The sequence below is a fragment of the Ochotona curzoniae genome, unplaced genomic scaffold, assembly GCF_017591425.1.
Source record: "Ochotona curzoniae isolate NIBS_2020 unplaced genomic scaffold, NIBS_Ocur_1.0 scaffold_4506, whole genome shotgun sequence".
Classification (NCBI taxonomy): Eukaryota; Metazoa; Chordata; class Mammalia; order Lagomorpha; family Ochotonidae; genus Ochotona; species Ochotona curzoniae.
This window is the reverse complement of record NW_024467119.1, coordinates 78,102,187-78,128,553: the sequence shown is the minus strand read 5'-3', so window position 1 is coordinate 78,128,553 and position 26,367 is coordinate 78,102,187. Positions and strand designations below refer to the sequence as shown.

General features: G+C 49.5%; 1 protein-coding gene across 1 annotated transcript in view; it reads right to left on the bottom strand.

The window, feature by feature from the left end:
• Positions 1-5,566: 5,566 nt before the first annotated feature.
• FHIP1A (FHF complex subunit HOOK interacting protein 1A) overlaps positions 5,567-26,367 on the bottom strand; it is a 103,996-nt gene continuing 83,195 nt past the window's right edge. Inside the window, exons 7-11 of the mRNA XM_040967157.1 lie at positions 21,347-21,537; positions 16,599-17,705; positions 9,974-10,152; positions 9,472-9,610; positions 5,567-5,820 (exon numbers count right to left, since the gene is read on the bottom strand). Coding sequence (XP_040823091.1) covers positions 5,567-5,820; positions 9,472-9,610; positions 9,974-10,152; positions 16,599-17,705; positions 21,347-21,537 — 1,870 coding nt within the window. The remainder of the gene's footprint in view (positions 5,821-9,471; positions 9,611-9,973; positions 10,153-16,598; positions 17,706-21,346; positions 21,538-26,367) is intronic.

The following is a 26,367-nucleotide window of genomic DNA, read 5'->3' as shown; positions in this document are numbered from 1 at the left end:
CCACCCTGAACAATGAGTGGTCAGTGCTCTTGAGTGAAGTTCTGAAAACTGGATTTCCCATTTTAGTGACAGCTGGCAGGCTAAAAGCGATTGGAACCTGTCTGGATCCCAGAGAGATGGGTTCTGTAAGAGTCAGAGAACTTGCCCCAGTCTGATCCTGCTCCTCAAAGGCCTCTGGGAGGGTTAGAGGGGGTGGCAGAGTTCCATGTTTGCTGTGCTGGGGAGGGGAGACAGTGGCAGCCACAGCCGGGGCCACTGTAATCCACACACCTCTAAGGGTGGTGGAAGGGAGCCGAGGGAACGTGCTGGGAAACTGGCTCTCCCCATGACAGCCTGAGCCAGCTGTGCCTGCTCAGCCCAAACCATGTTACCTGAGGAAGAGGGTGGTTGGCGGGCCCCTGGCAGGAAGGTGGAAGGGCAGGAGGGCTGGTGCTAGCATTGGAAGTGTCCAAGACGAGTTTACATTTGGTGCTGCCAAGTACCAGTTGTGGCGCCTGGGCCATGTGGGCAGGCAGCGTCTGCCTCTGTCAGGCTTGTTCAGCCAGGTCCCTCAGGGCCTAAGTGGGGAGAAAATTAAGTCCTTGCGCCCAGGAAGGCTGTCCCTGCCGAGCGCCCCGTCCCTTTTCTTTCCGATCACTGTCGCTCAAGTAGAAGAACACCGTGACATTTCTGAAAGTGTAGACCCTCTTTGAGCTTAAAATTGGACAATTCCGCTTACAGTTTAGGACCGTGACCTACACCTTACATTGCATTTTTCACATCAATTGAATTTAGCTGTATCACAGTGACTGTTGAGAAGGGAAAGGAAAAAAATGTTTAAATCCCCGTCCAACAGGAAGGCCTAGTTACCTGTGACCACAGTGGCAGCTCTGCCTCCTCTGCAGTGTGGCTGTGAGCTGCGCTGGCCCTGAGCTGTGGGGTGCCCTGCTCCCCACTACAGTCCTCAGATGATTTGGCAAACGTATCACTGGTCAGGCCATCCGGGCCAGATTCCTTCAATACCTGCAGGGCTAAGAAGGGCCCGTTCTGGGGTGAGACTTTTGCACACACGCAGGAAAACATCAGCTGACACTAAAAAGCACACGGGTAGAGCCTCAGCTCCATGACATTTATGATCGGGGCCTCAGTGAGCAATGGTGAGTCGGGGTTACAGGCTATGTCTCGTCGGGGCACAATTCTCAGTGACCCAACAGGGAAGGAAACGGTAGCTCAAGCCATGATTGTTTCTGGGCATTCTAGGTGCAGGAGGCCGAGGAGGTAAAGGCACTCTCCCGCTGTGCCCCAGCCCTCCTCCCGGAGACCCACGCCGAAAAGCCCTGTTTCTCCCGTTAATGAGCTTCCGAAATGATCGGTCCTCACAACAATTAATGGCCTAATAAATGCCCAAATGTAGATCTCATTTACTAAGGCCAAATTATCCCCCAAACCATTCTTAGTCTTCTGAGAGCTCATTCAGAAGCATTAGGTTTATGACAGTCATTCAGAAACCAAAAAAACACACAAAAAAGGCAACTCATTCTTTCAAAATGTGTTCTCATTGCCTTGTTCTGATAAGCTGTTATTTGATGGAGAATTGCTGTTGTGTGATGTATTAACTGATGGAGAAAGCACTTTAGAAGGGCCTGGAATTTTTTTCTTAATGATTCAAAAGCTGTCAAGGCTTGTGCCACGGAAGAGCTAATGCCACAGGGCTGGCTGAGACCCCCGGAGCGACACATGGGCAGGGCCGGTGACAGGGAGCAGCACCTGCAACAAATAGCACCTGTCCCGCCAAAGGGCGTTTTGTGCCAGCGACCACGCCCGCCATTTCAGCAACCACAGGACTGGTGACTCTGATCGGCACTGACTGCTAGAGCACACAGAGACATGGAACCACACCAGACACGGCCCACCTACCCAGGCAGTGCTTCCTGGCGGACAGCAACCCGGAAGCACAGCCTCAGCCTGGTCTAAGTTTCAAGGAACACATGGAAGTCGGCTCACATGACCACAGCAGCCAACCCTACTTCCTAGACAAACAAAACAGCTCTGAGTACCCCCGTTTGTGCCTCCCATCCCTGGATTCTACACACAAGCTGCTACTTTCTGAGCAGCATCCTGGCCCTGTGAGTCTTAATAGATTGAAAGCCAACAGTCTTCTCTGACCCACATAAAAGCCCCCTTCCTCAGGGAAGGTCACTACTGAGGGCTGGTCACGGTCCCCTCTACGCAGCACTGAGAGCAGCAGCCAGCTCATGAGGAAAGCAGCATCTGTACTTGGTTATTCCAGGATCCCCACCTGACAGCTGGAAAACTGTTAGCTCACTCAGTACCTGTGTGTATTCTGGGCTGTGCAAATTTCTCTAATATTTGTGAAGTGAGGAGTCGACATTTAGCCTGGCAGTCGGCATGCTCACCTGCCTTCCACACTGGAGTGTGGGGTTACAGCCTCAGCTCCACTCCTGATGCCAGCTTTCCGGAAGGCACTGGGCAGGGCCCACAGAACATGGTGCCTGTCCTGCACCCCCACAGGAGACCTGCATCGAGTTCCCGGCTCTCAGCTTCACCAGCCACCCCATCCCACCTCCCAGCTTTGACTCCCAGGAAGCCCCTGGCCTTTGTCGACATTTTGCTTCTCTCTCTCTCACACACACACACACAAATATTTTTAAAGTGTTTTGGAAAAACATTTACTGACTTAGCCGTTTTCAAAAAAAATCAATTTTAAATAAGTCAGTGCTCTCATATTTTGAACCACAAAATCCACTCAGTCTGGAACTTGAAGTCAGACCCTGAATTATGACTTGAGGTTAATGCCGTGATAGTCCAGGAACCCATGACTCACCTTCCCTGCCAGGCCGCTGAGCCAGACAGAGAGACGCCCGCCCAGGAGCCTGCCCCAAAGGGTTTGCAGCCACTGCTTTTCTCTGCTGTGTTTTCCCAACAACGTGGAAGCCTGTCTGTCACACAGGAGAGGGTCTACTCTCAGACCACATTTTTTAAGCATGCTACATATCTTCAAATTTTTTTTTCTCCCAAATTCATCATTTATGATTTCTAAAGACCTGTTTACTTCAGACCTAGAATATTCTACTTCAGCACTATGATTTCCTTCTCACCATCACCACCTGCCACATAGTATCTTTGTGCTTGCCAAGATCAGCTTTCCCTCCTCCAAATTTTCCAGGGTCTGCGCCTCTCCTGTTCCCGCCTGGGGTCTCTGCACTTGGCATGACCACACTCAGCTGGCAGGTGCATTTCCCCAACTTCATTTTTGTAAAACCGTGAACTCAACCCTGTGGGCAGGACTGTGATGGACTCAGAAATAAGCATTGCTTTCCAGGTCCACATGGGCAGCTCAGGAGGCCTAGTGTGACAGCTTGCTGCCAACACCCACCAGGAGCAGTTCCACATGCTGCCCGTATCCCAGGCACTGTCAATACCACCTTTCTTTAAAGTAGCCTACTTCAGTACCTACTGGGAAAAAGAAAAATATAAATGTGACATTCCACAGTGAACCTGCACTGCAGCGATCCCACTGCCACCAGCAGAGAGTGGAGCAAGGTGCAAATCAAGCCAAAAAAAGCTCAAGAATAGTTTCCCAGATGCGGCCTTAGCATTCTGTGACTTGGGTAAGTCCACACAAGGATAAATATTTGTGCAAAATAAAGAGGATAATAAATTAGAGCTAAGTCCCATCTTCGATAGTCCCTCTCCCCACCTTAAAACAAAGCTTCTGTTTGAGCAGACACTGGGGTGTCCACAGTGGGCCAGATGGCTGGGCCTTGCACACTGCTGCTGCTGCCCTACAGTGCACACACTAATGTCGAAGACAAGCCCATCAGAAGTCAGAAACTGGACACCTTGCTTTCTTGTTTACCAGTGATGAAACTGCTGGGCTGGTTCCTGAGAGCTGACCCTGGCCGGGCCCCATTTCCTGGCATTTTCACTCCAGCGGCTTTCTGTCTGTCTTTGCAGAAAGACCCTCAGAGCACATAAGGACTGTTGTGCTGTGTGGCATCTTGGCGAGTCTCTCCTCCTGTACCTAGAGCCTGATTAAGGCCAGACCCACGTTGTTCCTGAGACATGTATCAGACCTGCAGCTGCCCGTGGGGCCCAGCAAAGACACTCAGAAGAAGGGAGAGGCCAGGGGTGGGGACACTGTTCAATTTCCTGCAAACACGGAGACCCCTCCACCTCACTTGCCTCTCACTTGCAAAACTGGAAACAAAACAGACTGGGGTGGAGTTTCATCTCCATAAACAAGGGCTTTTTTTTTCTGGTCTTATTTTCAGTGTGCAGTTATTCCGTGCACTTCCCCTCTTGGTGGTGGTTTAAGGTGGCTGTGGCTGTCAACATAATCGCGCCTCTTGGAGCAGACTGAGCAGCGACAGGGGCACGGACACGCCACGTGGGGGCCTCCAATAAAGCTCATGACTCAGAAGGCAGCACGTGTGCGTGTGTGTGTGTGTGTGTGTGTGTGTGTGTGTGTGCACGCGCGCGTGGGGTAAATGGCCAGCAGGCACCAGGCTCTGCAGGGCTGCCCATGAACACTGCATTTACATCCCAGCTGCCCTGGCAGGCTGTCTGGTTTCTCCTTCTCTACCAAGTACAACACCTTAGCAGAAGCAAACAGAATTTAAAATCATGAACCAGTGGTTTGCACAGGCTCCCTACAACTTACCTACCAACCCCCACCAAAAACATACACGCTCCATACACACACCCTGAAAAACTCACCGTGAGCGAGAGCTCCTTAAGCTGATGGCTGCTTTCATGGAACACTAAAGCATGAATGTGGGTTGCCTCGCTTCTCTGGGGAAGCACACCACTCCATGCTTTCTTCATCTGCTCAGACACCCGAAAGCCACAGTGACAGTTTGCATAGGCCAGTGTCATTTTATGCACATCTCACAGAGATAAGGCTACTTCAGTGGGGTCATGCTGATGAGAAAGGTCTCCAACAACCAGGAACATTCCATTCCAAATGCTCTCTGGCTGCTCCTGGCTTCCCAGGCAGGGAGTGAGTGGAGGCCGCTGGATTTTCCCATCCCATAAGGCACTATGTGTTGGGTAGCACTTGCGTCCTGGAAGTCGGAGGGACATGGGCTTCGCGGTGCTGGTTCCACAGAACCGGAGGGAGCGGCGGGGAGGGCTCCAGCCTTAGTCTTTGATAACACGGAAGCCAAAGGCCACAGGTGCACCACTGCAGCTATAGGTCTCACCAGCCACAGGAGCCCTCCCCGCAAATGCTGGACCCCAGTATTGGCTCCATGGGAACGGAGCTGCCAAGATGAATGACCTGGAGTGGGGGAAGGGTGCTGAGCTCATCGTCATCGGACAGAGTGAGGAGGAAAAGCCACAGATACAAAACAGCTGTGGGATGTACATTCGATACGCCGTCAGGTGGAGAGACCCACCCAGGGGTGAGGAGACAGAAAATGCCCATCCCGCAAATCAAGTATCGTCAGGAAACACCAAAGTAGAAATCGGTGCAAGCAGCTTTGCATTTAACATTCAGTCCAAACACTAAAACCTTATGAAACAAGAACCTCTATTCAGGGGGAAAAAAAAACCAACAAAAAAGCTAACAGCAGGAGTCATCAAAGTCCCCTAGCACCTGGCAGCACAGGATGGAGTGTTCCTGGGCCAAGGCGGCCAGCTCCTTCAGGAACTCAGGGAAGAGGGCTGCGGCCAGCATGGGGTTCCTCACCGGCGGCGGCAGTTGTGGGGGCGCCCCAGCCACCTTGGCTCTGCTTGGCAGGAAGGGCTGAAGTACTCTTGGGGGGCCATCCAACAGGTTCGTGCCGCCTCCTGTCCTGGTAGCTTCCTGAACGGGGTCTGAAACCAGAAAGACAACTGTCAGGGTTACCCTCCAGGACCCTTGGCCTGCCACCTGAGATGGAGAGAGAAGGGTGTGTGGGGTGTGTCTGGCAGGCAGCAAGCATGCAGACACAACCTCAGGTGTTCTGGTTCACAGGTGTTTGCCATCAGGTAACCTCCAGCCTGTGGCACCTGAGAGGAGCCTTCTACCCAAAATCCTGCGTAAGGAACTCCACACAGGACTGTCAGGAATCCCCTGGTCCCAGCCTGTGCTGACGAGGGACACATGAATAAGGTGTCTTGTGCTGCTGCCACAGGTTGAAGATGTCCCGTGAGTGGCCCCGCCTGCTGTCAGGGGCTCCCTGTGCTGAAGCAGCTGTTCTGTCTTCGGCAGTTTAGGCCTGAGCATGGTGGAGATTCAGCGGGGATGCTGTTGTTCAGCCCCAGGATCCCAGCTGCAGGTGCTCCACATCCCCTCCTGGCCTGGCTGGCCAGCCTTTCACAGAAAGGGAAGCAGCGAAGGGGGCAAGCTGGGTGCTGACAAAACCACACCAACCACTCCCTGCTGCCATGGGAACGCAGTGGTGGCATGTGGCTGGGAAGCCTGCTTTGCCAAAGAACGCCCAGGGCTTTCCAGCTCAGAATCAAGCCTTCGGGGAAGTGTAGCCATATGCTGTGACAGTTAAGTGATCTGCATTTTCCTATCAAGTCAGCTTTATTGGTTAAAATGGCTCAGTACCCCTGACTATTTAATTCTTTAATACCCCAGCCCTCATATATCTGGCAATCATACAGGCCTCCTTCTGCTCCCCACCCCCACACCCAAATAGTCTCATTACTCCTTTTAAATCACTATATTCAGGCTCTTCATTATTTTGGCTGCTGTTTAAAATTCAGTCCCATTTTTCAACACCCTTTGTAGAGTGTCGCTTAACTACAGTACTAAAAATTCTTGACATTTATAGTACTTTCCACATCTCACTACTACAGTCTTTAGTGTTAAAAAAAAAAAAAAAAACCTGCCACTTTGCTGCTTTAAATATCCTTTCAGAGGAAAGCTCATCACGCACGGTTTGTGCCATAAAGAACTGGAAATGTCAGGAATCTGCTGGTACCTTTCAGTACAAACTCTTAGCTTGCACTGACCCTAAGGTGAGGACACATCATCCCCTCCCCGGCCCTTGGGCGGTGTTGGTCTCCCGAATGCCCAGCCAAGCACAGGAAGGAAGCCAGCCTGGACACCCATGAGGAACAGGCCACCTGTGGGCTGTGTGGGTTCTATTCCCACGCCCACAGCTGCACTGGTTGTGAGGCTTCCTTCACCTGGAATGCCTCCCCACATTGCTGCTTGTCTGCAGCTGAGCCAAACGCCACCACCTGCTGGCTGAGTTTCTTCAGGCAAGTCGCTTCCCCTCTGGGTCACAAGCTTGGAGAAATCAGTGGGCAGTTATCACGCACACAGGGACCTCTGGTTAAGGGTCAGGCGACACACCACAGGCACCCTGCCCTTGGGGAGCCCTGCCTGCGGATGGAGGCTGGCATTGCCCTCAAGCCTGGCACCATCTCCTCCACGTGACTTTGAGCTCCCCCAGGCTGAGCCCCTGCCAGCCTTCCACAGTCACGGGAGCAGGGGTGCACACGAGCGCTTGCGGATGGAGTGAGCGAACTAACTGACCAACCTCAGTTCTTCCCAGCTCCCACAGCCCCCTGGAGCTGGCTCCCACTGCTGCTCTGCAACTTTGTCTTTCAAGTTCTCTCCTCTCCTGCCCTCCCCTTACAAGGGTTCTAGTGGCTCGTCTAGCTGGCTGGACACAAGCATCAACAAGCATCATTGCCAAGGCCCAGCCAGATTCACTGCTGGAGGGGCGGTGGTGAGGGAGACAGGGGCATGCACCGGGAGCCCTCACATTGTCAGCAGCGGGCACAGTGGTGTGGGCCACCTCTAGGGGGCTGGCCTGTCCATGTGGCTCCACAGGCCCCCTCAAGCGGTTCTGGCAAACAGCTTCTCACACAAGGGCACTTCAAAAACTTCATGGCAAGCATGATCAAAAGTTTATTTTGGTGCAGAAAATCTGAAATCCATGCTGTTCCTAGTTGATACGCGTTTTCCATAGATTTTGTAAAGACCCATTATATGCAAAGAGTCCCAATTAGATCCATTTGCCACAGGCTTTCTGAAGTCCCTTCACATGACATGCTTCCTTTTCTGTGAAGTGGAGATGACAGTGAGCTCACCTCCTGTCTAGGATCAGAGATCAATTAAGAGAACTCTGGACAGAACACAAGGAAGTATTATGCTATGGCTTGGGAGAATGAACCTGACCCCGAGAGGGCAGTGGACTCCTGGGCGGTCAGCTGGCAGCGGCATGGACAAGGCAGGAGGCCTGTTTGCCACCCACCGCCTACCTCCCAGCCCGGCTGGCAGGAGGCGGAGGGCATGCACCTGAGTCATGCCCCTTGTAACAGGGTTCCACGACAGGCACAAGTGCCTATGGAAGAGGCAGGGAAGGAGAGGCACAAGGGAGTGCCAGAATCAGTTGTTTCTGAAATGAAATCCTACCCTGGGTGTTTAAAAGAGGGCAGCACAAGGTTTTCAAAACGAACACAGGGAAGATTCTGGAACTGGGAGAGGGAGCTGTGAAGCATTCACCCCGCTGGCAGCACTGTGGAGCACGGGGCACTGCGCAGGCCCAGGAACGGCCAACAGGAGGCCTGTGACAACACGACTCTTCATGTGTCCCTGTGAGAACAGGGCTGCCAGCTCCAGCTCCTTGCAGAAAACCACGCCCCGGCGAGGCATGCTGCAGAGGACAGCTGTGCAGGAGAAGTGTCACTCTGCTAACACCCTCCTCGGAGTCAACCTTATTAGCAACTTAATGCAAAATACCTAGTTAATAAGCAAGTTTTATATCCCAGGAGGACTCCCTATGGGTACCCTGAATGTCACAAGTCTTAAAAACTATGACTGCTAGATGACTACCTGACAATCTTGTGCAGAGGAAACAAGTTCCTGTGGGCGCATACATTGCACATACATGGCCACCAGACACCCTGAGGGCAGGACAGGGCTCAGGCATGAGGGGTCCCCTCCCACATTCCCCACCCTGAACGTGACGGTTCAGGGTCAGCACATTGGCCTGTCCAGCCCGGTCCATGTGTGCGTGGATCTCGATGATCCAGCCAGGGCAGTCTCAGTACTGCAGCCTCAGGATCCTGGCAGCCCTCCCTGGGCCTCTGCCTCAGCTTCCACACATGACACTAACTTTACACAACCCTTCTGACCCATTTTCCAGTACTAACGAAACTAAACTGCCAGGAAAGCACTTCACACACTGGAAGCCCAGAGTCCAGTGTGAGCACACTGAAAGCACACTGCAGGAGGCACTGCGAACCCCTCAACTGCTCCCGTCAGCACTTCCGCTCCACTGGCGAATCTGTGCTGGCCCTGGTACTTGTACAGACGACAGGATGCAGCAGGGGACACGGGCTCGGCCAGGCAGGGCGGACCTTTCTTCAGTCCTGAGAACACGAGGCGGGGCTCACCCCCACCCTGTAAAAATACACCTATCTTCAGATGCTTCCACAGCCCAGGAAGTGATGGGGCAGCATTTGGGAAATGGAGTAACCGTTGAAAGGAGAGACGAGAGCCCGGGGGGAGGGCTGGCTGACCTTTGGTTAGCGCTTCCGAGGTCAGATCAGACATGTCCACTCGGAAGAGCAGATACTGCTGGGCTTGTAGGAGGAGCCCTGGGAAGTCTCTCTCCATAGATGCAAACTGCTCGATCTTGTTCTTCACAGACGCAAGGACCTGTTAAAAATAACATTAGCCATGCCAGTGGCTTCACAATGCAATTCCACTTTTGGGTATCAATGTATGGTTCAGGTGCAGCCCTCATTACTGCAACTATTAGGATATTGGGCAGTGGCTCGTAGTTAACTGCCGGTGCGTTCTTGGTAGGGTACCCTCACAACATCAAATAAATGAAGCTTTGCACCTTGTCCAAAAGATTCTACATAGCTAGCCTAATAGGACAAGAAAGCAAGCAAATGGCATCAGAGGGCTTTTTGAGCAAAACACAAAATCATGAAGGGAAAGGGATAAACTGGGCCCAGTGAATTAGCACCCAGACAGACAAAAGGTTACGGATGTGGGCACAGCTGACGGACGTACCTGGTAGAGTGAGCGGACACTCGGCTGGAAGACCATGTTGGTGTTGAGCAGAAAGGAACGGAGAAGTGGCTGGGGGTAGCTGGCTAGTTGAGTAATGATCCCGATAAGCAGCAAATTAACATGCAGAGAGTTCTCCAGCATGTTCTCCAGCTTGGACAGGACCACACTGATGAACGGGCCTGCAGGAAGACACACGGCCTCAGTGCTGGCTGGGCACGTGGGCACACCATTCCTCAGCAACTGTACATGGGCCCAGCAGGTGCAAACCCAGATGGACACACAAGGCCAAGGCTGCCGCTGCTGCTGCCGCTGCTGCCACTGCCTCGGGCCGACAGAAAAAAAAGCACCCCCACCATCATGAGAAGGCAGGGGACCTAGTATTACACTCCACGGGGAGTTTGACCCTTTTGAAAATGATCAGAGGCCTTGAAGGAAAGAAAGAAATAACCAGACATCAAATAATTTAATCTTTAAACATTACAATATGCTTTTCTATGCTGCTTCTCCATTTCTTGGAGGCTGCCAAATGTTCACATCAGATATTTATCAGCCCCTGATGCTGTGGATGATGGGATTGCTTATAAACTTTAGAGATCAAGAAAAGTGTTGGTGACTCCCCCCAAAGCAAAACAAAGCAAAACTTTGTTAATTAAAAAAAAAAAAAAACCTACCAAGCAAAGACATGCCATGCTTACTACATAGGAACAGCGTGGACAAGGACTGCCTGCCCTGAACAAACAGCCTGGAAGAGTCTGCTTCAGTAAATGTGCCAAGATGGAAGAGAAGGAAAGAGACAGACTGGGGGCCAAGGATGGTCTCCTGGGCTCTAACCTGAGTAGGCCTGGTATCTCGGCAACCAATCTGTGATTCTCAGCTGAGAGAAGAGACATGGTTTGACGTGTCACAGATTTCTGAAAAAAAGAAGATCCCTAGCAGTGGCAGAGCAGTTGGCTAGATGAGGCACAGAGGAACCTCTGTAGCTGTGGGGCACTGATGGCTCAGGTCACGGGAGGCAGCAAATAATATGGGCCTCAGTAAAATCACCTCAAAGATGTCTTAAATTGTTTACCATAAAATGGATCCATTAAACCAAATTCATGAAAACTCTATATTTCAACCTAGTGGAGCCATTGATGATGCCACTAAACAGTGGCATATTTATAACAAAAGCCCATAACCCTTGGTAAGTAACCACGCCTTGTGAAGGCTTCATCATTCACAGGCGCTTTACCCAGAGGCCCTAAGGGCAGAGAAAACACACTCCTCTGTCAGCAAGCACAGCTGTTGGCAAGAAGTGGGCATGCCACATATGCATCTTTTACCCACATAGGTGAGAAACGGGGTAAAGCAAGACTACTGTCTTGAGGAAGACCAGTGATGCCTCCGTGTGGGAAGGGGTCCCCCAAAAACGACAAGGGCAGGGCCACTGTGGTGGGCTAGCACAGTAATCTTCTGTCTGTGGTGCTGATATCCCATATGGGCACTGGTTCTAGTTCTGAATGCTCCACTTTTGATCCGGCTCTCTGCTTATGGCCTGGGAAAGCAAAGGGGGGTGGCCCAAGTCCTTGGGCCCTCGTACCCACATGAGAAACCTGAAGGAGGCTCCTGCCTCCTAGCTTTGGATCAGCCCAGCTCTGACTTTCGCAGCCATATGATGAGTGAATCCATGGATGGAAGATCTCTCTGCCTCTCCTCTTCTCTAAAAATGACAGAGGCACCACCCCCTCATGGAGTTTAGCAATGACATCCTAGTCTTGGGATGAGACACAGCCCCTGTGTCACTGCCTGTAACATATTAGCCAATGAACTGCAGACACTATCACCCCCTCCACCTCACCTCCCTCCTCCGAGAAGTTCATAAACAACTGGCACAGCTGGCCAAACACATTCAGCCTGGCATCTGGCCTCCACTGACAGGGAAAGGGCTGCCTGGTCACCCTGTGACCCGGTCTTTCCCTAGGTCTTAATACCTGCTTCCCTGGATCAGAATCTGTTTCCTTTCAGTTGGAGCAAAAATGAGTAGCTGAAGTCGTGTTCACCTGTTCACCTGGGTAGAGTTCTCTGCCAACCACATGCCCTTCATGTGATTCCTCACTGTCTCTTCTCTGGTCGCACAATGTGCACATGCTTATCAGACCACCCCATGGACATGAGGACTGCTGAGCATCCAGTGGCCAAGGGTGTGGGGGTGATGACAACCCAAGGCCATTACAATCGCAAGAGGGGGTGGGAGGAGGACAACTCGAACCTCACACCCTGCATAGTAAGACTGTGTCATCACTGCCTTGGATGGACAAATGTGAAGCCAAGGACCTGGCACAGTAGCCTAGCAGCTAAAGTCCTTGCCTTGCATGCACCTGGATCCCGGATGGGTGGCAATTCCCGTCTAGCCCCGTGCTTGCAGCCTAGGAAAGCAGTCAAGGACAGCTGAAAGACATCGGACCCTGCACCCATATGGGAGACCTGGAGGAGGCTGTTGGCTTCAGATCAGCTCAGCTCTGGCCATTGCAGTCACTTGGGGAGTGAATCAGCAGATGGAAGATCTTCCTCTCTGTCTCTCCTCCTTTATGTATATCTGACTTTCCAATAAAAATAAATAAATCTGTTTTTAAAAAATGAGGTCAAGGCCAAAAGGTCACCATGATCATCAATCAGTGTCATTAATTACAATTTCTAAGGTATTTGTAATAAGAAAAACAAATATTAAACCCATTTTATTCCTAGTTAGTTTCTAGCACATTAAAAAACAAAAAACTATTTACCAGAAAAGCAGTTGCCAGGGGAAACCAGTACCAACCAAAAATCAGAGAGCTCAGCTACAATTCAGAAAGTCCAGGATGGCCAGAGTGAAGGGTGTGTTTTTTCACGCCCTCCTCTTCCAGCAGGACAAATTCCCCATCCAGCTCTTCTTACTATCTGCTCCCTTCTCTCCCTCCTGCCGGCCTCGCTCGCTGCCTCAGTCTGTCATGGCCCTGTGGTCCCCCCCGCTACAGGAACGGAGCTTCCGTGAGCATGGCACCTCAGCCTTGCAGGTCCCACCTAGGAAACAGCTCCTGCCTGCAGGCCTGAGTGTCCACCTGAGTGTCCACCTGCCCCGCCAGCACTGCCTCAGGGCCGGTTCCAGTAACAGCTCTGCTAGTGCAACAGAAATTAAAAAAAATATATATATATAAAATGAAAACAGCCCTTCCCACCGGAGGAAACTTCGGTTACCAGATTCTAATGTATTTTTTAAAAGTTTTACATATTTAATAATGTCTCAGCTATTACAGAAAACACTTTATTCACATCACCTCTCAGGTAGCAGCCAGTGTTGTCAGCACTTTCCAGGGATCAGCTCAATACTCACAATCACCCCAAGGAGCCAGTGATGGCAAATATCGCCAACCAAGCGCCGAGGCTGAATGCTAAGCAAGGAGTCAGAATGCTGATTTGGATTACCTGCTCCCAGTGCCGTCACCAGCACATTATCGCACGGCCCAGGGAAGCAAGTGGTACGTGCCTCTGTGCGCATGCGTGTGTGCCTGAACTCTGCTGTGTATTTCAGTTTTTGTTTTTAAATAAACAGCAACAGCCTCCAGACACCATTCTGTAGCTTTCTTTTTCACTTACGAGACCTGGGGGCTGTCCCCTCTCAGCACATACAGAGCTATGTCCACAGGATACTGGATACAGTCAGTCTTCTCATCAGGCGGGCCCTGGGGTTGTCCCCGGGCTTCCCCCGATGTGTGAGTCCATTATGGCAGAGGAGTGTGAACAGGGCTGTGGAAACACTCCCAAGAATGACACTGCGGGATGGAAGCTCTGGCTCACCTGGATTTCTGCTACAAACGCCCGGAGGCCCTCCCTTAGGCTTCCCAGCACCAGCCTCTGCCCACTGCAGTGCCCACTCCCACACACGGCTTGGCTCTCACAGATCGGCTCATGGCACGCCCCCAAATGTACCACTGCCAGCGCTTCTCCCGAGCCTGAACCACAAGCCCCCGTTCTTCCGCTTGGCGCTCTGACACCCATGACCTGGCACCCACCACGCTGTGGCTTCCTCCCCCACTCCCCTGGTCTGCGCAGTCCACACCCCCGCAGGCTGGCTGCCAGGGTCGACTCTTTCCACCAAGGCACTTCCCCTCAGCACCCCGAGCTCCTCGTCCTGGAGGCCTTTCCCACTCCTGTGGGGATCCCTCATGACTACACAGTAACTGCAGACTCATTTCCGACTAACAGGGCGTGACAGGTCTTTGCTCTCGAAGCCTGTGAGTTTCTTTTGTTTTGTGACCTGTCAAGTTTGAGGAATCAATAAAGGATGGCTGAATAGGTGAATAACAAAATCAGGTAAAGAGAACAATTTGCTGCGCCCTGGATGCAAAGTCACCTCGCCAAAGTCGGGATTCCTTAGAGGGAAGGAAGTCAGGCCTCCCGCTCACACACTTACAAGTCTGAAAACTGCAAAGCAAGCCTGCACGGGAGGGAAAAAGGTGCTTCCTGAAGCTCGGTGTCGGTTTCATGGACAAACAGGGATGAGATCCCGACTGTAATTACCAATAGGTATTAAAGACTGGCACCGCACATCACTGTCCACGAGCCTCGCAGGGGAACCACGCCCTTTCATGAGGTGTCACATTGGCGCTGTGCTTGTTTTTAGTCCCAAATTCCTCTTTGCTTCCTCAATGTACACATTTCCTGGGAACAAAGCTCTTCCGTACGAGAGCCAGTGTGGTGAAAAGCAACCTTCCTCAGCTATGGGCTGCCCTGAGAGGGCATCCTAAGAAGGGCTACAGGATAAGACTGGCATTTCCCGCCGGGCAAGCGTAAATGGGGCGGGCCTCCAGTGAAGGCTGACAGCCGGCCGGGCCAGGCTAAGTCTGCTTGCGTCTCCCTAACTAAGCTCTCCTGGCCCCCTCCACTACCTTCTGCTTATCAGACAGAACCGTAAGATTATCTAATCCCTTTTACTTATGATTGACTGACTGATTGAATTTTAATTAAAACTTGTTCACACTGAAATGTTATCTCAACTAGAACTTCTAGCCTTTTAATTGTGGAATTAAAAGCCTTCTCTCTGTTTAAATAAATCTTGAGGCATCAGTAAATACATGAATTAAACATTGGGGGAGGAGCTCCTAGGGATATCACGGAGTTCACTTGCTGGACGAGAAGGCACCTGCTCCCGGGTGTTTGGGGGCGATCTGGGGATGTGGCAGCACAGTTCCTCGTGGCCAAGCTGCTCTCGGCAGGTCAGCAGAGGCTGCCAGGGGCTCCGCAGGAGGACAGTGATCTCATTCAGTCCTGAAATGGACAAATGGGAGTGCTGAGGATGTCAAGAGCACGTGGCAGGTAGGTGCTAGAGCCGGGATCCACTCACAGCCTGATGCCACAGCTACCGTCTACACCCTGTCCACTGCAGCCTCCCCCCACCACCTCTCCTTGTACAACCACCCAGAACTCCAATGCCAAACTTGGACTTCACGAACCCCCTCCTCTGTGGCAGTTCCCTGGGCAGCACCACTCGCAGACTCAAGAGTTCACTGGGTAAACAGTTCATAAGGTTTTCTTTCTTTCTTTCTTTTCTTTTTTTTTTTTTTAATAAAGATTTCTTCATTTGAAAGGCAGCGCAACAGAGGAAAAAAAAAAACTAAACTAAAAGAGAACGCAAGTGATCATGTGCTGATTCACTCCCTAACTTGGTCACAACAGGCAGACAAGATCGGGCCAGAGTGAAGCCAGGAACTCCACCTAGGTCTCCTGTGTGAGTGGCAGGAGCAGGGACATCCAGGCCATCACCTTCTGTCTTCCCAGGCACATTAGCAAGGAGCAGGATCAGAAGGGGAGACAGGATGTGGACCAGTACTTCAACACCAGATGCCAAGCGATGCAAGAAAAGCTTAATGCACTGTGCCACAGCGCCCACTTCCCATTAAGGAGGTCTGCTGTCAGTCAGAATTCCTCACCTTCATCCCTTTGCCTCTTAGGCGATTTCCACCTCTGTTCGGTAGTATATTGCTTAAAGGAGCTGTGTATTTACATGGGTCTGGTCAAAGTATTTTTTTTTTAGATGACGATTTCGTGATTCTCTGAAACGCACTCCCAGAGACGGCACAACGAGCCCAAGGCCTCCGATGTGTGTACACAGCTACTGCCGTGCACATGTCCTGTCCACCGTGCAGGTGCTGGCATGGGACAGAGAGCACACGTTCTGCTCTCACGGAGTGCACCTTCCAGGGACAGAGAGGCTACATAATTAGAACCCACACACAAATAAGTGGCAAGGAGGAGAATTAAAATTCGACTACAGGATCTAAGATTACTCAAAGATGGGTTTGGTTTCCTCTGTGGTTTAATCAATCCCACAACTTGATCTTGAACACCTCAAGAAAGGTTACTAACGGGTAAAAACAAATCCCCAACTTACTGGACAAACAGGACCATCAATGCCCGGAAGGGTGGAGTGAAAATAAAGCCATCCCTCCTTACTCTGCGCAGAAACGGTCTGTGGCTTTTACCTACCTTACTCTCCTGCTCCAACACACACACACACACACACACACACATACTCTCACTCTCTCCCTCCCTCCCCTCCTCCTTCCCTCTCTTTCCAAAGCAGAGACCTCAAGCAATGCTCGCTCGTCACCTGTGAACGGGGTGCTCTGAGTCCTCCCGGGCTGCCGAGCGCCCACAGCAGCCTCATCTCTCACCCCAAACGGGGAAGGCACAGTCTCCACAGCAGGGCTCTCCGTGATGAAAGAGTCAAAGTCATCCTCCTCGTCTTCCTCCTCCAGCTCCTTCATCTCCTCTTTGGGCTGCTGCTTGTCTCCTGCACTCCCGGTTTCCTTCTCTCCCTCCTCCTGCCTTGTGAGAAGCAAGGGGTCGGGTTCCAACAGGCTCTCGGGGCCAGAATCCAGTTCTCTGATGATCTGGTCATACTGGGCAATGAAATCTTCACTCTCTGGCTTAGTAGCTGTGAGGCTGGAGACGCGCTTGGCTTCAGATCCCGAGGCTGAGGTGGGGGCTTCTGCAGGCCCCGTCTCTCGCTCTGGGTCCAGCAGCACTGCGCCCTCCGGGTGATGCGCCTCTTCAGGCTCTGCCCCCGGCTGCGGGCTGGGGAGGGGGCCGTTGTTGAGGGCAGCATTCTGACTTTGGGGATGGCCTTGGGTGGGAGGCCTTGCTGTGTCCTCCTGCGGATGACCCGCATCCTCGGAGTCCTTCTCAGCGCACAGCCTGTACACCATCACGTCATCCTGGAAGTCCGACTCTTCGATGTAGGACCCCTTGAAGAGCAGGAGGGCGTTCTTCTTCATCTCCTGGATGTGTCGGGGAGGATCGACGGGCGCAGGAGGGCCTGCCGTCTCCACCTCATCGTAAGGCCCGGGCGAGCCCACGTCGGCCCCTGAGGAGATGCCGGTGTCATAGCTGTCGTCCCACTCCAGCTCGCTGTGGCCCTTGTCCTTTCTCGGAGCCAGCGGTGGCCCCCTCTTCCCCAGGAGCTGCTGTGGGATTCGGAAGGTGGGGCCGGATGGTATGGCGCTGCCATCCTCCGTGTGGTTCCGGAGCAACACCTCAGGGTTCGGGGAGTCCCCGTCGTACAGGGCGGACCAGACGCGGCAGTCCCTCATGCAGTGCAGGATGTTGCTGTGGGCCTCCCAGAGGTACTGCAGGTAGCTGATGTCCAGCGCCTTCCCATACTCCACGATGCAGGCAGACGGGGAGAACTCCTTCGGGGACTGCTGCTCCGTGGATCCTGCAACGAGGCAAAGACCAGTCAGAACAAGACGGGGGAGGACACCGCAGGGTGAACCATAAGAGCTTGTTCAGGCTGACTGCCTCACCACCTACTTCAAGTGCAATAACCTCTAACTACAGAGACAGAGGGAGAAACACAAACAGAGGAATTCCATCCGTTGTCCAGAGTCAGGAACTGCTTTAGTGTCTGTCACATGCATGCAGGAGGCCCAGGCCCTAAAGTCCCAGGTGCCCTGTTGGGAGCTGGATAGAAAGTAGAGCAGCCAGGACTCAAACTAACATGGGATGTTAGTGTTACAGACAGTAACTTCATCTACAATATCACAACTCTAATCCCAATAATTTCTGTGTAATAAAAATAGCTAAGTTTTCTGCCATACCCTCACAGGAGTTAGCATTTGGTATGGAAGTTAAGCCATCCCTGAGAACATCTGCAGCCCATTTGAGAGTGACTGGATTAAAATCCAGATTCTTCTCCCAGTTCCAGCTTCCTGCCAATGCATACCACGAGAGGCAGTCATTACAACTTAAAACCTGGGGCCAACACTGTGGCTAAACAGGCTAATCCTCCACCTTCAAGGGCTGACATCCCATATGAGCACCAGTTCTTGCCCCACCTGCTACTTCTCATCCTGCTCCCTGCTTGTGGTCTGGAACACAGCAGAGGGTGATTCAAGGCCTTGGTCCCCTGTACCTGCATGGGAGATCCCAAGGAAGTCCCTGGCTCCTGGCTTCAGAGTGACTTAGTTCTGGCCACTGCAGCCATTTGGGGAGTAAACAAGTGGACACAAGATCATTCTCTGTTTCTTCTCTCTGTAAATCTGTATTTTATTGTTCAAATCCAGATAAGTAAATCTTTAGAAAAAAAAAGAAAAGCTCAAGTCTTTTTATCCCTGCCACCCATGAGGGAGACCTAGATTGAGTTTCTGGCTCCTGATTTCATCTTGGCTCAGCCCTGGCTGTTTCAGGCAGCTGGGGAGTCAAATTAGTGGAGGGAAGATCTTCATATCTCAGTCTCTCAAATAAAATGAATACTTGTAGAATAAAGAAATACATTTAAAAAATATCTTCACTGAAGACATAAAACCAGTATGGCCAGTGAGGTCTTGGCTATGGTCATCAGAAACCCATTACCTGGTGTCAGCCCTTGGAGAACTAAGAGCTAACTGTGGCAAACTTATAAACCATTGGGAGGAACACACTGAGCATTTCTATCTTCTTCAAAGCATTAATCACACAGGTAAAGAAGGTAGCATGTAATAGACAACCATATATTTAATTTGAATGGTAAGCCACAACTGTTCTTTTTTTAATTAATTACATTGCATTATGTGACACAGTTTCATAGGCTCTGGGATTCTCCCAACTCCTCCCCGTACCCTCCCCCGATGGTGGATTCCTCCACCTTGTTGCTGTATTACGGTTCAAATTCAGTCAAGATTCTTTCATTGCAAGCATATACCAAGCATAGAGTCCAGCATCCTAGTGTCCAGATAAATGCAACAGTTTCTTGGGGAGACCATCTCTGGTCTGAAGGCAGAGCTGGCAGAATATCATCCCAATTAATTAAAAGCCACAACATAACATCAACAACAATTTACAACATTATGGAATTATTTGACATGATATTGAGTAACCAATATGCCATAACCATTCATAAAACTATCACCATACATTTAAAAGATATACATTTTTTCAAATATTTACTTATTTTTATTGGAAAGGCAGAATCACAGCAATGGAGATAAAGAGAGAGATCAGCCAGCTCCTGGCTCACACCCTAAATGATCACAGTCATCAGAGCTGAGTTGGTTTGAATCTGGGAAGGCTGGAGCTTCCTCAGGGTCTCCCTTATGAATGCAGGGTCTCAAGGCTTTGGGCCACTTTCCACTGCCTTTCCAGGCCACAATCCAGAGGGGCTGGATTGTAAATGGGGCAGTCAGGATTCAGACCGGTGTGTGTGTATATAGACAGATAGATAGACAGACAGATACATAGAGATCTATATCTATATATAGATATATATTTATTTATCTAGATAGATAGATAGAGCCAACTCTGTGAGCAGAGGATTAATCTGATACTCCATGGTACCAGTTCCCAAGATATAAATTTTCAAAAGTAACTTTTAGATGAGGAAAATATAAGCTATCCAAACTGGTCTATCCAAACTGGTTTATCTAACAGGAAAATACAGTTAAGATAAAGTCAAATAAAATTTTTGCTTCCATGCAGTTTTTTTATATAAAGATCAAGAATCAATAAGACAACCTTTATCTCTAAAAACTGCATTTATGGCAAGTATGTCAATATTTTCTTAGTCATGTAGCCTGGTTATTAAATCTATTTTACCTAGAGGCCTGTGCAAGCTAAGCCTCTACCTATTGTACCAGCATCTCACATGGGCACGCTTCAAGACCAACTGCTCCACTTGAGATCCTACTACCTGCTCGTGTCCTGAGAAAGCAGTGGAGGATGGTTCAAGTCCTTGGACCCCTGGTACCCACATGGGAAACCCAGAAGATGCTCCTGACTCCTGGCTTTGAACCAGTGCAGCACTGGTCACTGTGACCATTTGGGTAGAGAACAGCTTACTGAAGACCTTTCCATCTCTCTTTTTCTCTGTAATGCTGCCTTTTCAATAAAAATAAATAAATCTTTTAAAAACTATTTTATCTAAGAGGACTACAGGTGACTGGAAAGACTGACGTTGTCGGGGGCGGGGAGGTGTTGGAACACACTTGAGTCAATGTCAGGACTGGACACTTCCCAGCGTTCGCAGGACAGCTAGAATGTTTCTGAACTAAGAGAGTCATATGAACACCGAAGATGTTCAGATGCCTGTGAGGGTCAAGGCTAACGAAGTGGGCAGGTTAAATGTTGCCTGGATGAGGTGAATCAAATCCAGCATACAGGTAATATTCTAACTTCTGTCAGAAACAGTTATTGCTGTCATAACATGAATTTCATCATCTATAGTGAGTGATATACTATCGACAGATAAATAACTCACAAATCCGTCTCCTGAAAATGAAAATAAAGGCTGGTTTGGATGCGGTTGACTTCACTCCACTCACTACCATTTGGTTTCACAAGCCACATGTTCACATTTGGATTCCGAGGAGACACTGGGAAGCCCACTTAAGATAAAGGCCCAAGGCTGGCTCTGTGGCACAGCCGGCTAATCTTCCAGTTGCAAGCACCAGCATCCCAGAAGGGTGCCAGTTCCTGTCCCGGCTGCTTCTGATCCAGCTCCCTGCAAATAGCCTGGACCCTGCATCCACATAGGAGTCAGAAAGAAGCTCCTGGCTTCTGACTTTGTTTCACAGCCCAGCTTTGGCCACTATGGCCATTTGGGAAGTGAACCAGCTGAATGAAAGACCTCTCTTTGTCTTCTGCTCTCTTTCAAATCAAAATAAGTAAACTCTTTAAAAAATAAAGGTCTGTATCAGCCAACCAGGTGATGGCCAGGCACGTCAATGAATATTCATTACAAAGTGTCCATGACCTGAGGATGCACAGAAAGACCCCTCCCAGGCATTGCTAAAAAGACACTAGACTCTATGGTATGCCATTATCTCCTGTCTAGTACAGAAAAGGAAACCCCAAGGAGGGATGGAGACCTTAGCAAGTTCCTACCTGGATCGTCCTGGGCACACTTTGACCACAGGATGTAATCCCTCTCTTGGTTCCCGAGCGTCAGAGTGATCCCGCTGGAGCAGCAGACAGGGGTCAGGGCAAGCAGCTTGGCGGCAGATACAGAATAACAGTCTCTCTCCTTCACAGCCCGCCTCTGGCTCAGCATCATGTGATGGCAGGGGATCAGGTACCTAGAACGACAAGGAGTGACCTTCAGCCTTGAGCAGGGTAGGGACTGATGCAGGCAGGGCAGACGCAGCCTCTCCCTCCATCTGTATGCCTGGCCACCTCATGCTCATTCCTTTGTTTAAAATACATCAAGGCAGTCTTTCTTCTGCCTGGACACCCTCTCTACATAACATCCGGGTCCTTTACAATTTAATGTCCATCAACTTTCTCATCTCCGGCAGGATCCCCTTCACAGCTGTGCCTCTGCACCCACCAGAACCTTCACCTGGAGTGTGTCTGCCCGGTTCTCTGTCATCCCACAAAGGCCAGCTCCAGTGTCACGTGTTGTGGGAAGGCTTCCTGGCTCCCTACTCTGAGACTGTATTCATTTATCATCTCCCCTCTGTTCACAGCCTTCTCCTAGACTGCTATTACCACAAATCATAAGGATTTCAGGATTTGCCTCTGTGGTACGATGTGCTACTAGAGCAAGGTCCTGCCTTGGCAGCTTTGTCCTGAAATCCACCAAGCTGTTGTACACAGTGGGCACTAAGTGACAGCAGCACACTGCCACGCCACAGCACGTGCCTCCTCTGACATTCTCAAGAACGAGCAGAAAAGCTGATGGCCAGGAAGTCACCGGGAGCATTGGGTCCCCTGCCTCTGTTTCACACAAAACAGATTCGGTGTCATTATGAACCTGGAGACAAGAAATCATGTCTGGGTATTCATTCCTGACACGCCTGTAGCATGTGGGCAAGGGTAAGTCTGCTTCATTGGCTTTCTTTCTTAATAGGAAAAAAACAAAAAACCAAGCAGAACCTCTTGCTAAACAAAGATGGAGCTGACAGGAGTAAACACGCATAGACAATCCAGGCCAAATTCCACAAGCGCCTCAGCCCCGTGTGCACAATCACAATGTCTTAATAAACCAGAACACTTCTGTTTCTGCCTTCGGCTCTCAAGAGCTAGTGCTAAGGGAAACAAGGGTTTCTGTGAAAAAGATAAAAAGTACAGCTTTCCGGATTATGTCTCGAGGCCCATACACGTTAAGCCTTCTCCCGCTTCTCGAACTGTTGATCTACATGAGGAAAGCCTAAGTTGCTATAAATGACGGATCCACGCTGCAAGAGCCTGAGTTAGGAAGAGAAAAGATTCAATTCTGTTCATGGGTACTTCACACCAAGCGTTTTAATAATACCTTCCAGTTGGGAAATGACAAACTTGCCACTTACCCTTTAGTTCTCAGCAAAACAGAACCATTTCTCAAGTACTGCAACTATCTATGGTAGCAAAGGCAAGGGGGTTCTCCTTCTCCCCTCTGACCCCCTACATCCTGGGACACAGACACCCTCCCACACGTCAGCGCGAGCATCCATACCTGCCCATGTCTGTGTGGCATTCTCTGTTCTCTTAAGCTCAACTTCCTACTGAAAAGCATGAGGAACAACAGGAAGCATGAGGGGCAGACAGTACAGAGAGGGACAGCTTTGGAGACCTGTCTCTGAATCCTACTGCAGGACATGGACCTCGCAGGTCAAAACCGAAGGCACTCTTTCTCACAGGGAACTCTCACAGCAGAGATGCTTTGGTGACCAGGAGTGATAAGGGAAGAGGGGTACTGTGCCACCTCTATCTGAACACAGCACTGCTGGGGCGCAGCTGGCACCAAGAGAAGGCAGTGCTGCCCCAGCAGCACAAGTAGGAGCAGGGGGCACCCCGCAGGGCCAGGGTAGGACAGGAGACACAGCAGACCCATTGCAATGATGCAGAAGCCACTTGCTCATGAATACGTGTAAAAAAAGTACTTACCTGGAAACCCACTAAAACCATGGCTGATGAGCCAGGCTGAGAGCCAGGGAGCTAGGCTGCTTGTGGGAGTGAAGTCTTGTTTTTCCTTAGGCCAGTAAGGCCAAGGGAAATTCAGATTACAAAGGGCTTATTGTGATCATTAATTATTTAAAAAATAAACTGCTTTGGTGCTTTTATCTACTGCAGGAACTCAATAACGACCGGTGGATCAAACCAAGCATATTTCATGATTTAAGTTGATATACATAGATTTCTACTCTTTGTTTGAAGTATTTAAAAAATGGAATGCTGGATCAAAGCTAATAGACTATTTATCAAATACCACCAGCAGAGAGCTTGAAATTGTATTAGAAAAAGCAGTTATCGGGAGCTTGCAACTTTGCAAAGACACGCTTCCAGCAGAAATGAAAATTTCCTTCTGAATAAACCTAAGAGACTCCATATCAGTAGAAAGGGGCTGGAAACCAGGGAGTCCATGCAAATAAGAATCCCTCTTCCCCGCCCCCGTGTTCAAACAGGGATCATCCCCGAGGAAAGCGTAGAAAAGCCATGCCTTGATCCTCTATCCCAAAGAATGAAGGGGCAGAATGAATACAAATGTCAATGATCAAACTACAGCGGCTGCTGAAGGCAGAAAATGCCACGAGTTTAGTGTTTGTCATCAAACTGTCTTTTTGCTTACTTTACATTTTGTTTAGGGATTTTAATTTAGGAAACAGTGAAAAGAAAAAAAAAATGAAAATTAAAGAACAGCTGATTCCAGCGGTCAAGGTTATTTGAAGCCCTCCCTCAATCTTTCCTGTTCTCGTCATCTCCCCAGTCCGCAGTAACCCTGGGCTATTTCTCTTTTTGTGCTGAATATCACTTATTCAAATAAACTATCTTCACTTCTGAAATTTAGTGGTAAGCACCGATAACAAATTGCTTACCTCTATGCTGACCACAAAAATGTGAACGCGTGTGTGTGGCTCTGCCTTTGAAACAAGTAAACTTAAAAAACCCACGAAACTATAAAATACAGTGAAGGAAGCAAAGTGTTTCTTCTTAGATGATAGGAACCATGGCAATGCACCAGCAGGCAACGTAGGTGAATTGCAGAAGGTGGTTTGTTTTCAAAGATGTTTTGGCAATATTTCTTCTATTTATCTTCACCAAAGGCTTGCTGGGCCATTACCCTCAATCCTATGCAAGGTGGAAATGTTTCTAAAGTGTGTGCACAGCATCTCTTCAAGCACAACAAACAGCCTCCATTTGAACCTAACAGGCAATACAGTTCATCAACTTGACAATGAATCAGCTGTTTGGGAGGTGAGGGAAGAAAACCTACCCAGAATACTCAGAAATGGTGTTGAAGAAGGTATAAAGCAACTAAATTTTGTCTAACCTAGGGCACCTCAGGGTCTGGGGCTGATATGCAGCTCCACCCCTTGTCAGTATTTCCTACCTGCCTTCAGCCCACCTCCATCACAAGCACAGAGGGAGACACCTGCTCCTCGGGATTCTGTTACCCCAGAGCCGAGCTTTCAAGATTCACCTCATTGCAACATACTTTTCTGAGGCTTGCTAAATCAAAGAAACTTGTATCACTTGGAAATGGATTATCATTTCAAAACATCGATAATTAAAGAGTATTTGAGTTGCAACAAAAAATTGACATGCAGTTATTATTTTTTATCAGATAATAAATAACTTCATTAAAAGCACTCACATAATCTTTGCTGCTCTATTGCCTCTCAGATCCACACATTTATCATGTACATTTGAATGACTGCCCCGGCAACAACAGAAGGTGTAATATAAAACTGATTTTCTTATCTTCTTTACAATAAAGTTTAAATGATTTGAATGGCCAGTCTTTAAAATATTCTTGCTGTTAACATAGATTCCCAATCAGAAAAGACAGTGTATTTTCTAGGAAATGTCCCTCCCTTAAATGTGTGAGATACCTTAGTGTTCCAAACCTGTTCTCAAAGATACCAGTAACACTTCAGTGGGCCCTCCCAATAACCTTATGAGATAACATAACCCAAAAACCAAATAGGAAATGGGTAGACTCAAATCAGGTTAGAGGAAAGAGCCCCACTTTTCTTGTGTGCCCAATTCACTTTTATTGAAAAGTCCTGTCACACTCTCTCACCGTGCGACAGAATTACAGGTGGAGAAGGAGTCAGTAAGGAGCAAAGGGGCAGGGAGTCTCATTATCATCACCCAGTCATCATCATTAGAGAAAAGTAAGGAAAAACTCCATCTCAGACAGCAGGACCAGGGGCAAGGCTGGTCCTCACTCCGCTGCAGCATCTCCCGCATTACTCTACTTGAACATGCCCTTCAGGTGGTGCCCTAGGAAAGTATCTGTCCCATATATATGTATTTCAACCATTAGATTATTTCTCCATCTTCACAGGGTTTAGGGCCGGGAGTCACAGCCAGTGCTAATGCCATCTCTGAAGACAGTTTTAATATAAAAGACACTTGCTTTACATGCAGGCAAAAGGAGACTGGAGCTCATCTTGTGAAAGTCACTGATCAGCCAGTCAGCAAACCTTACAGCACCTGGGCTAAATCTGACCTGGTGATCCAGAACGGGCAAATTCTGTACCTTCTGGCAACACCAGGCTTCCAGGTATACTGAAAAAAACATTGCCTTGCCCTGTGTCAGAGAAGCACTATTTAAGAACTTAACACTTAGACACAATCATATTTCTCCCAAACTGAAACCAGAGACTTATTTTGGCAATAAAATTGGCTTTGCCAGATCCTCGTGAATTTCAATTAAGCCTTGTTGATGCTTTTTGTCATATCAGTAGACTGGACAGAACTAAAGCAATTCTTTTGCATTAGAAAATGAATGCTCTTCCCAGACTACCCAGGATGTATGTTTTGATCAGATTTGTAACCTGCTAATGCCTTACAATTAGTTACTCAGGACTTTCCATCACTATTGAAAATAACTCGCTAAAACCTAAAGTGACACTCTCCCATGAGAATGCTCTAAGGTGCTCCACAATATGCCACCATCATTCCCCTTCATGGGACACCGT